The 12,853-nt window shown below is 33.7% G+C and overlaps 1 protein-coding gene across 1 annotated transcript; it reads left to right on the forward strand.

The window, feature by feature from the left end:
- The first annotated feature begins 9,829 nt into the window (after positions 1 to 9,829).
- LOC123557563 (osteocalcin 2-like) lies at positions 9,830 to 12,370 on the forward strand. The gene is made up of 3 exons (XM_045349091.2): positions 9,830 to 9,981; positions 10,628 to 11,017; positions 12,179 to 12,370. Exons 1-3 carry the CDS (start codon positions 9,872 to 9,874, stop codon positions 12,330 to 12,332), a joined length of 654 nt encoding a protein of 217 aa, XP_045205026.2. The 5' UTR covers positions 9,830 to 9,871; the 3' UTR covers positions 12,333 to 12,370.
- Positions 12,371 to 12,853: the final 483 nt, after the last annotated feature.

Consider the following 12,853-nt stretch of genomic DNA (forward strand, 5'->3'; position numbering starts at 1 on the left):
CTAGTCTTGGACTTTGACTTTATTTAAAGACAAAAGGCAGTTCAGTATAGGCTCTTTCAAAATGTTGAAAGTAGAGTAAACTTACCTTATACTCTATTGAATTTATTTAGCTGTGGGAGCTTTCGATATAGACTATAACTGGGGAAGTCCTAAAATCTTTGAAAAACGGTCAATACAAGAGTTGTCCATTTTGCTTCAGATATTTTGAGAAAGTCATTTTTTAGATAACAAATATTTCTATTTTTGACATGAAGAAGAGGAAAACCATAAATATATTTAGAAAATTGGTGCACTTAGCTACCATTTCACTCTGAAAAAAACCTATAAAGATGAATTTGAATTTTTTAGGTACCATCTCTACAAAATACAGGTTTGTATGTGTTGTATGCTATCTTTCTTGCCTGTAAACCAAATATATTGTACATACAGCTTAAAATGTTTTTCTTTTTACTAGGGATGTCAACGAATACCAAAACTGGTATCCGAATATTCGGTCAACCATCCGAACGAATATCCGGATATTCGTTCCCGCACATAACCTCTTTTTTCTGATGACCTAAACGTATTTATATAAGGGCTTATGACGTTTTTCTAGGACCCGTCGTACTTGCAGTAAATTAGCGGTCGCCATTTTGAAATGGAAGAAAGGTAACTCTGACAAGATTTTTCTACTTTCGGTTTAGTTTTATTATGCAAATTGGAAGGATTCGAATCCCTTCTGTCAGATATATGTAATTATTTATATAAGTCCGGGTCCAAAATATATTCTTTCAAAAATAGGCTTTATAATTATAATTGCAAACTCAGTATGAAAAGACGGATTTGTTTCTTTAATTATACAAACACATTATCAAGTGCAGCGCCGATATTTATCGACAAATGTTTGTTGCAGCCGGCATCAATAAAAGAGCATATAATGCACGTGTACTAATTATCACTTTCGCACTTTCTTGCGTCTTTTCTTTAAAGCTGCAATATTTGCCGACGATTTGTAAACACGTGTTTTAAATTCTGCATAATTATTAATTGACAATAATTGCATTGTTTGATCAAACAGGACTAGCTAAGATGTCAAGTATGTTTCGCACACCTGTCGGGTAGGTGTCATCGCCATGGCGACTGTGTATTACGTTTTGACACGCTGTCTACGTGGCGAAAAATTGTAATGCTATGAACATGAAAATAAATATTTCAGTAATCTGTATAGTACTACCGAATATTCGAATACTTAAATTAGATCCGAATATTCGGACCCGTGACCGAATAACCGGATATCCGGATATCCGTTGACATCCCTACTTTTTACTGCTATGATCACGCTTGGTAGCTTTATATGCTTCCAAATGATCTTTTTATAGTTTTTATTAAGTATTGCAATCTCTAAGTGCCGTGTGGCGGCCGTAAAAGATCTCCCCGTATAATGATTCAGTGTTGTTATATTTTCCGACACTTTGGTATATCTGTGTAAAATATCTGCGCTTAAGTCGATTCTAGTGGGGTGTGAGGGGTGTTGCACTTTCTGTTACTTTTCATGAACAGACGCTGTCAAACCAAATGTGCTATTAATTATCTTGTTTGGTTATATTCTATGCTTCCAAAGGATTTTCCAATAGATTTAATTCATACAAGATTGTTTTAAAAATGAGTCTGTTATACTGCTGTTCTAATTATTGCCATTAAATACGAATGTAGATATTTCAATCTGACAGTATGTGATAAATTTTCTAGACATACACGCTCTGACAATATGTTATCATTTAGTGTTGCGTGTCATGTCATTTGATAATGCCACTTAACAACGTCACACAATAATCTCTTGTCGCTATGCTCGCATGTTTCTTGACGAAAACAGCCAGTAAAGTTTGAAAGCACGTCGGTTAATATGCAAAATAGATTATAATATCGTTAAATCACATTTAAGACTTATAGGGGCATGCAAGGTTTCAAAATTAAAGAAAATGTTTATTTATTGAATTTCAATGAAAAGAAATACCAACTTTATTTACAAAAACTGCCGTAGTGTAGTCTGTAAAATACATAGGCTTGTTCTTCAAAGTGTGACTAACGTATCAGAAATAACTACGAAAAATGAAAATATTTATTTTTACTTTAACAAAATATCTACTTAAGCACTACCTATATATGTGATTTGTTATTTAGAGAATTTAATATCTGTTCAAACATGTATTTCTGTTGTTCACTTGAAAAGATATATCTTTAATAGATAATCGCATATATTCGATCGATTAAAGTAGTTGCAAAAGTAAAGAAAATATTTGTATAGGTTTGGTATATTTTCTTTTTATATACATTTCTTATTTTTGTAAATGACATCTAACTGAAATGATAACTAATATGACATGAAAACCATTAGCATTGACATGATGTTTAAATATCATCGAACTTCGCAACACATGGAATATGACCAAACAGTCCACTCTGCAACAGACCAAACGTTATTAGATTGACACCATCTAGATTTATTTTTTAATCGAAGTTAACATTAAGAGAAAACCAAAGAGAGTATATGCACTCAATAAAAGGTTTAAATATTCCAAAAAACCGGGAGTGAGGTTTGGTACCCGTCGAGTCAGTTTTAACATCTTGTTGCTTTTGTTACAAATTGGTGTGTGTTTGTGGGGTGTTGTGTGACAGTTTGTGTGCTCTGATTTTTTTCTGGAAATGTTTATTATTATTCTTATTCTGGGTCTTCCTCCACCACCATAAGTTGTTACATGACTATAATTGAATTGCGTCGGCGTGTCTGTAACCTAAACACAACAAAAGCAAACACAAACCCCCAGGGGCATTCACACAAAACCAAACGAAATTATATCATTTATATCCCATAGATTGATTGGTTTTTATCTTCCTTTTATTTATGGTAATCATATTTAAATGACATAGATGTTAGACATATGTTAGTCCCTTGAGGATGGTTTTGATATTATGTCATTTATTTTCTTGTAGAGATATTAAATATGATATAACAAAGCAGAAAAACAGATATCCCAATCGTATAAATTGTATAAAACATAAAGAGTTCATATTTGATTAGTTCCGAATAGGTTCCCTGTAAACAAATTTACGTTATGTATTTGTCAAAAGATACCTGTGAAAGTTTCTATAATATCCTCCCCGATGACAATAAATCTCAACCAATGTCTAAGGTTTGACAGTTGAAACAGTTTCTAGTGCTATATTTACACGTCATATGTAAAACAGATTCCAGAAGAAACTTGTACGCAATGTCTGTTCAATAATTTAGTTTTCAAATTAATGGTACTTACAATGTTTCCTAAATTTTGGTTTCACTCAAACCAGTAAAATATCGTTTTACTTTATTTCAGTTGACATGCTGATGTAAAATGTAGTGCAAAGATTGTTTTCGCAATATTGTCTGAAATACAATTTTATACTAGATGTAAAAATAATCCGCCATATGTTCACATATACAGGTTTTCAATTCTAATTAGAATAAGATCGTTCTTATAGTCTGTTACACTGCATAGAAAGTCCACATGAAACACATTCAAATGAGAACGATGAATATTTAAGTTTTGACATCACACCAAAACAATTTGGGTCGTATTTTCAGATTTGAGGATGAGGTAAGACCCTCACTGCCCCTCAATGTATAATTCTATCACCGGCGGATACCTGGGTAGAACCACCGGTATTCTGTAAGCAAGTTGGATGGTTTCCTCACATGGAATTATTTTACACCCATGCAAAGCGAGGTTTCTAACCAAGAGCAGTGAGGGGCAAGCGGCCGAAGCCACTCCGCCGCAAAAGCCCCCCCCCCCCCCACCCCTACCTACTCTTGAAGTAAAACTGACAGCAAAAAGTTGAAGAACCAAGGCTGATTTTCAGTATAACATCGAGAAGAAATACAGAAACCGGGTTGCTGATGTGCATGCTGCTTCCGTCAGGGGCCTGGATTGTTTTAATGTCGCTGGTAATCCATCAAATATAGAAGTCAACAATTGTTAATTCAACGAAACATTCGAGGCAGAGAAGCAACTTTTCATAGCTTAATCGGAAAAAAGCACAAACAATAGCAACATTGTTTGAGAAATAAATAACCATACTATACCAAAAGTGTGTTAGGTGTGTCTTCGAGTGTGTGAATCGTTTTTGTTGTAGTATAGCGTTAATGTGTTTAGTGTATCGACTAGTGCATCGTCGAATGTGTTTATTGCTAGTGTTTGATATATTTTAGCGTGTCCGACGTATCATATCGCTTGGTGTAAAATTAAAATGTCATATTTTATAGTGTATTATAATACATGATACATGATTCTATGGCTTTAATACTACACACATCATTTGCACTGCTTCTGTTATTGAACTCTATAAACTGCGGTTGTAATAATAACACATTTCTCTTCATGAGCGTACTTTAATTATTTACTTATTTAGAATGACTTTTCTATGATGCTGCCTAAATTAACGGGTAAAATGCTGGATTTATCACAGATAAATAAGCAAGTTTCAAGTAACCACGATAATGTTTATTTGGTCTTTTCTATGTTTTTCAACTATGGGAAAATTGCTCTACAGCCATATTTGGAACGAAGTGATATTCATGGCATCGTCGCTAGATACACTGTGACTGAAACTACATAATAAAATCTGGAAAAAGATCTTTTGGAAGCAAACAATGCATCTAAGCGGAATAATAGCAGACTCGGTTCGACGGAGTCTGTTCATGAGAGGTAATGAAATGTGCAACATCTCTCACGGTCACTAGCACCGGCTTAAGCGGAATTCTATTACACTTCTATTGAATGGACTCCATGATCCCAAAGGACCAGAAAATATAACAACTGTTACCGGCAATGGGTCAATAGTAAATATATTTTCTTGACAGTTATATTATAATTATTCTGAAGTACTCCAAGACAAAAGCGTTAATATGATCGATAACAAAAAGTACCATGTAAGCAACATTTGATTCCATTTGATCAAATTTTTCAAATTTTCTTGTATGTTTATTAAGAATACATTAAAGCTACTATAAGATATTAAATTCTCAAAGTAATGATAAAATTATATTATTGAAACAGGTTCGTTAAAACGTTGAGAACGAAATCTTTTCATCGCTAGGGAGTTACAGAAAGACGTTGTGTTTTAGTTTCGTATTTGTTGCTTTCATTTGAAATCTGACGTCAAGGTTCTACAAATGTAATAATTGAATATATTTCTAGAAAAACACATTTACTCATATTCGTTTTATACAAAATAATATTTCGTTTATACGATTTTTAAACAATGAAATATTTTTTTGCGTTTTACGTATCAATCTGTATCTTTATTTTATGTATAACATGTTTTCGTCGTAAAATCGAAATATTACTCCTTTAAAAAACGATATACATTTTGTAATTCACTAAATAAAAAAAAACAATTTAGTATAAAATAAATAAAGTACTAGATGTCTCTTTAGGTGATCCGTGCATTTCAAACTACAAATAAGTCTCATTTCAAATTTGGATAATATGCAATTTTCCTTTTAATCTGTTCCCCTAACGATCAGATTTACAATATATAGTCTAAGCTGGATCACGCCCTGTTAGCACCACGACAGTCTGAACTATGTTTCTACGGAAGTATGGACGTTAAGTCTTAACTATCCAAATTTGGCGCAACGTGAACTGTTTCTTGTTTTTTCTGTTTGAATTGAATCTGATGTGACCATCTCTGGCGTACAGCTTAATTATACCTTAACATGCATGGCTCAGGAAGTCGTTAATAATAAGATTGTCCTGTTTTGAATTCAGAACAGAAGAACAGAACAACTCTCTGCCTGGTGTAATTCCCATTGAAAAGACATAATATTTCAGATCTTGAGGATAGTTATCTCTCAACATATTTCCTGTAGCTACTTCAAATACAACGAAAGTGGTTGTTCTCAAAGTTAGCAATATAGGGCTTAAACACGAACTTCCGTGATAAGTGGCTGGAAGTTAACCTCTAGAGCATCTTTCTATTCAATGAGCGTTAAGATTTTTCAATTGAGAGTATAGAATACACACTTTCTATTCTATTATAATAACAATTGAAGATACTTTATGATCCAAGTCAAAAATCTCAGTAATTTAGATTGTATAATATTCGCGATGGTTTAATTTTCCCTAATATTCGCCACTCGCTTATTCAACATATTCGTGCATAATTATTCGCATTATGTCCTAAACACTAAAACACAAACACTCACGTTTTGCAAATTCTTAACACTTTGAATAAGAGTGCTAAACAAACAACACTTAATACAGGAAAACTACAGTATAAAAAAACATTAACCAGTCTAATGTATTTGATGTATTAAGCACATTGGAGATATCTTCATTGGAGGTATCTGTCTGACAAGGAAATGCGTTACCGGCAATAAATCGACAATAATATCATTTTCTTGAAAACTATAACAGTGATCAGACCTCAGCCTACGCTTTCACACACATACCGTATCAATATCATGTACATGTTCCACCGTATATAAATATGTTATCAGAATTTTACACTTTTGTTACAAATGCTAAACTTTCGGCAGATGATTAGTGTACGTGTAAATGATAGCCATTTGCAATGCATTTATAAGATAACACTTACACGTACACTTGAAATCGACAGAAGACATCTGCACGCCTTTTGAAACCTTGATATCAAACATTTTGCTACCTCCGTTTTTAAGACTATGAGATAAAGTCGGCGATATATAACCGTTTTTGCGCTCCGCCGTAAAGCCAAACTCACTGACTGACTAGAGATCTATTACTGATTGTTATGATTATAGACTTAGCAACTAAATCAAATACTGAGATGATACATCTACAGGAAATGTTTACTTGTATCACAATACACTCTACGCCTGCTGACGCTTTTTCTACACATCATTTGAACTTAAGCAATACATCAATGTTTTTCTATAATATATCCGTATGGTTTTTAAAGACAACAAAAAATCTACATAAATCATTTCAAACAATTTGATATTACTACAAGAAATCGGCGAAACTGAGCCAGTGAAAATCTGCAATAAATATCATGGTTCGGCCGTATTAATGGCATCTTTCATCTCACTGCGAACAATAACTATGTAATATTAATTTGTATATCAACCAGACACTATGATTTATTTCATTTTTCGGTGCTGTAAATTTCTGTTACAATTGAATGGAGAAGAAGCATCAATAATAGGGAGTATTCAATTCAGAAAAAAAAACTTCTGAGACCAAGGAAACAATCTACAGTGTATCTAAAATATTGAGCTCATTTTTTGTGGTTTGATATAAAATCTTAACGAAGAACTGATAAAATATATGCGAAGTCTATGCAAGACTGTTATATTAAAGACCTAGCACATGCATTTAGTTATACGTTTTTACTGAACATTATTCCAAAATTCTGAACTTTATTTTTTTTTTTTTCAAGAACATTTTCAAAGCTACCTTACAGCAGATATTGACACAATTATTAAATAATTAAATGATGCACCTACCTTATTCAATACTAATATAACTAACATGACATCTCTCAAAACAAGCTATATAAGTAAATTTGTTGAAATTTTTAGTGTCACAGAACAAAAGAGAATTTAATTGTGCTACACTGGAAAAAGAAATGTTTAGCCAAGTTAATTATAACATGAAAACATCAATCGATTTTTAAACGCCAAGGGCCCTCCCATGCCTGAAATAAATAACAAAAAATCTGGAAACGTCGCCATAAGACCACAGCTTTGTCGATGTGCTTCTAAACGATACAAATATATTAGAAATGCATACTCGAATTACAAAAAAAATGCGTAAAACTGTTAAAAAATTGAAACACTTTAGCTAAGAAAAGATGTGTGGATTAACTGTGTATTACCTGTATTATATATTGCTTTGAAAATTTAAATTTATTGCTACCAAACAGCTGCACAAGCACTACTTCTCAATCCCCTAAGTATATAATGGCATGCATGATCTACAATATCCTATATAAATGTATTCCTGCAAATGCTACAGAGTAACACTTTGCAGTGAAGTGTTTAACTTTAGAAGATAAATGTAATTGTTTCGTTACAATTTCATTTTGCTTATCAATGACGTCAATGCAACGTTAGGAAATAGAACATTTATTTATAGTTTGCGGACATAAAAAAATGATTATACTCTAATTGAGATATTTAGTGAAATAAGTATTTATATGAAGGCTGGTACTGAATATGAGACATAAATGCTAGTTGTTGGGAAAATTGTGTTTTACGAAGAGATATTTTCAAAATAAAAGAAAAATACTCTTATTGAAAAAAAAAATTACATATTTACATATAAATGCAAAATAAGTTAGTAATTATATAACACATGGTATGGAGAAAATGGGATATTAAATGAAATGACTAATCATTACGGCCTCCTCAATCCGCTATAGATATTAACATACTAAATGAATGGTATTTCTCAATATGTATCAAGTTAACAAAAAAACTTCCAGTGGCTGCAGAACACAGCAGGACCCAACTTAAATATTTATAACTTATATTGTTTCCCTCTAAAAGCTTTCTGCCATATGAATGACATTTGGCTTTTTGCGGCAATGAATCTACCTTAAAATAAGATATGTTTCTGTAATATGTTTTAGTATAGCAGAAGACATTTAAAAGTCTGCAGGCATATAACGACATGAATCAGGTAAGAAATGTGTCTACAGAGGACAATATATCAATTTGCGAAATACTTAGTATCAATGATAATGATTTGATACAATAAATAACATAAGGTTAAAAGGCGGAAGCTATGAATTATGATATATGATCCAAATTAATTCCGCTGTATGTGTACACATTTTACTCCGAAAACTTTGAAAGCTTTCTTATAAGCCAATCTTTTCAACGCCTTTTCTCGACTGGTGTCACCAACTATGCAAATTTCAGCGTGAGAAGAAATATCATCAAAAAGAACTTTAAAACACCAGAAAAAAACTCGTAATAAAACACGTTTTCTTGTTCCAAGCAGTATAGATCACTTAAATTCAATTGAGAGCGTGATAACTGTTGCAAGTAAACCCAATACAATAAATTGATACGCCGAAGTATTGTTAGGATTTATTGCAGTATCCATCATTCTCTATGACAAGTACTTCATCCAATAGCATTTTATAGATACCTCGGCTAATGTGGTGAGAACGTCAATTCGAATTCTCCTCTATATAAATGCGCATTGACTTCTTGACAACCCAATAAAATAGAGTACGGAAAAAGAAGTACCAAGGGTATCTTTTACTAAAAAATGTCATCTTTAGAAATTGATTTTGAATTCAATGTACAAAGAGGCATCCGTGTGATAAAGATCGCTGACTTCGACTCGTTTGCTTGCCCTTTAAACTCGCTAATCTGCTGGCTTACGGAAGGTCGTTGGTACCATCTATGTGCGTGCTAGTTCAATCTGTATTTACGTAAATGCTTACTAGTTTGTAGTATATTATTGGCGGGGATGGAGGGAGGACAAAGTATATCTTTAATTACATATATTATGATCAAAATACATGGAAGAACCCAGTATTTACTTTTATGAATATACAGAGAAAAGATGCTAGAACCATATGAATGTATCGTATTACAACGAATGTCGCTCCTAGCAGGTGTCGGTGGAACCGGTCTATTCTCTGTCGTATATTTAACTTTATTTTTAAACTAGCAGTACTTTCTTAATGCAAAGTAAACCCTGATGCACTGTAATTGATTTTGCTCTTTCATGCCAAAATTTAAACCATTCGTCTGATAAAGACTGACATGTAAGTACAGGTTAAAAGGTTACTTTGAGGTCTCCTGTATTTAATCTCAAACTGACCTCCTCTTCTATCATTTACCATCGGACTGTTAAACATGACTCTACTATACGTTGCTGTACTTTTTGCTCTGTGTGCCATATGCAGATCGGTTGATCTAACTATTGTAGGCACAAAGACAGTTGTATATGCAGAGATGTATAAAAGGTTCGTTTCTTTTCGTTTTTTATGTTTGTGTCATTGTCACATTTACACAGTTATAGGTCATATGGTGATTTTTTTTTATTTCATGGTGGAAAAAAAATCTCATGTTACCTTCTGGGCGTACGGGCCCGTATGGGTTGTGTAGAACAAATGACCTTCTGTAGGACAACTGGATGACTTCCTCAAACGAGAAAATTATACACCCCATGCGCGGTTTAAGCGAAACAGCGGTGAGTCACAAGTCATCTAAAGTCACCGGCCTTAACCACTCAGCCACGAATACCTTGATAATTGAAATACTTAGAATAAACATATAACGTATGTGTATATCAGAATTAAAAGGACTTAGCTAAAAGTCTAAATCTGTCAAATCACACCATTTGCAACAGTTTGAGAGGACTATTTTAATATCTTGAAATCTTTTATTTACTCCTTAATCCCAAATGATAAGAAACAAAATAATCACAAGTTGCAATTAGGAGGAGATAATCTACGCTTGCCACACATCATTTACAAAACTGCTCCTGATACAGTTAATAAAATATGTTTTGTTTTCTGAATGATGTTTTTTATCAATACGTGAAATACGTTACTAAAGTAACAATGTTAAACAGTAACCATTGTAAATTATTTTTATTTAATTTTGCAGACCTGTAGGAAGCTCAGTTACTGGATTTGGTTTTGACTTTGGCAGCGAAGGAAGTGTCAGCGGAAGCGGAAGTAGCAGTAACACCGACAGTAGCAGCAGTAGCAGCAGCAACACCGACAGTAGTAGCAGTAGCAGCAGTGGCAGCAGTAGTAGTAGCAGCAGCAGCAGTAGTAGTAGTAGTAGCAGCAGCAGCAGCAGTAGCAGTAGCAGCAGCAGTAGTAGCAGCAGCAACAGTAGCAGTGGTGTTTTCGGGAAAAGAGAATGGCGGTATAACCACTATGGTGTCGTTGTCACAACGTATGATAACCAGAAGTGGCTTGTTTACAACACAAACGATTATGGACATGCCATGGACACTGCCATTATTGAAGCAAGCCGTATGTCCTCATCGTAAGTACCTATAGCCTACGGTCCATAATTATTATGATTCACGTTTCTGTTCATTCCCAATATGATAGCTAGGAAGCATATTCTTCTATATTGAGGCGATTACTCGAGGATGATGATGCTGATGATTATGAATCCCAATATATATGAAATCGAGTAACTTAACAGGTTTATCCAATCTTTACACATTTGTAATTCCAGTACATATAAATTTAAATAACTTGATTGTTTCAAACGAGATGAACATACTTTGATGTTGTGTTTATACATATCCTTCAGCGTTGCATTATGTTGGAGTTGACAGCAGTAAAATTTAAAAAAAAATGGCGATAACATTCATATTTCTAAATCAGCATACAAAGCAGTTACCTCTTTCGACGATCATTTTTGTTTTATTTAATGATCAGTTGTTCTGGAGAATAAAATGATCTAAATGTGAATAATTAGTGTGGAATTACATTTTTCTAATGGATATGCATGCATTATCCTATCTTATAACGCACACACATTTTAACGCAAACGGTTTGGGGCTTTTGTGAGTTATTCGGCAGAGTTAACACATTCATAAATACTGAAAAGAACCTGTTATGTAAACAAATGACTTTTTTTCTGTTAGGAGATTCAACTATTAACTTATGGTATTTGATCGTTGGTGGCAAGTGGCATTTTTAATATTTCAGTATTCACAAATAATGTGCCGAAATAGCACACGAGAATCGCATGAAAATTGCCGATTATATACATGTAACTACCTTAAGCATAGTTCTAAGAAGCTGTAATCAATTTTTTATAGTTCTTATTCCACACTTGGTATATTTTAATTTATTTTAGGTAGAATGTAAAGTAAGTTCTACAACTTATATTAATCACTCTTGACACCTCATTCCGGATGGAATCCATCGCCACGAGGATATGGGAGAGAAGAGAAGCCAGCTTCCTTTTTAATGCTGAACGCCAAGCAAGGGAGCTACTGGTATCATTTTTTCAAGTCTTTGATATGACGCGGCCGGCGATCGAACCCACGAAATCCAGCCCTCGAATATCCCTAACTGATATTAAGAACTGCATTAAAAACCTTTTTTTTCCAATTTAGAATTGAAAAAGAAAGCATTTTATATATTCCTGATTTAAATCATATTTCCATGTTTTTATTTAAAATTACAGATGGTCAAGATCCAAATGCGGGACCGTACACTCTCATACCGTCTATGATTTCATGGCTGCCGGAAGAATACCGTGCACATACAGTATGCTGTTTTGCAGTGACGAAACTGCTTCAGAAGCAATGTGGAAGCTTGTTTCTAACACTCATTGTTGAGTCACGTGATAAAGTCGTTCATAAAAACTAAATCTGAATCTTATGTCTTTTGTTTGTTTGTCTTATTGAGTTTAACGTCGCACCGACACAATAATAGGTCATATGGCGACTTTCAAGCTTTGATGTTGGAGAAAGGCCCGTGCACTATTTCATTACGGGCGGGTACCTCGGTAGAACCACCGACCTTCCGTAAGCCAGCTGGATGGCTTTCTCACATGAAGAATTTAACGCCACGAGTGAGGCCCGAACCCACATCGATGATGGGTAAATGGTTTGAAGTCCTTATGCACTTTGCTACAGAGGCCCCTAACATATGAGATGGTCTAAAGTTGACTTAATAACACATCGCTACCAATAAATTGCATTGACGCAAATTTAATCTTAAATAAGATGAATTAAAATCACCCGTTTCATAATCTCAGTGTGTAACAATTAGTATCTCGAACGTTTTATAGTAACACAACACTTAAATAAACGTGAGTGATTAGGATATTCTTTCAAATGGACGTAAGGTATTTTAG

The sequence above is a fragment of the Mercenaria mercenaria genome, chromosome 5, assembly GCF_021730395.1.
Source record: "Mercenaria mercenaria strain notata chromosome 5, MADL_Memer_1, whole genome shotgun sequence".
NCBI classification, from domain to species: domain Eukaryota; kingdom Metazoa; phylum Mollusca; class Bivalvia; order Venerida; family Veneridae; genus Mercenaria; species Mercenaria mercenaria.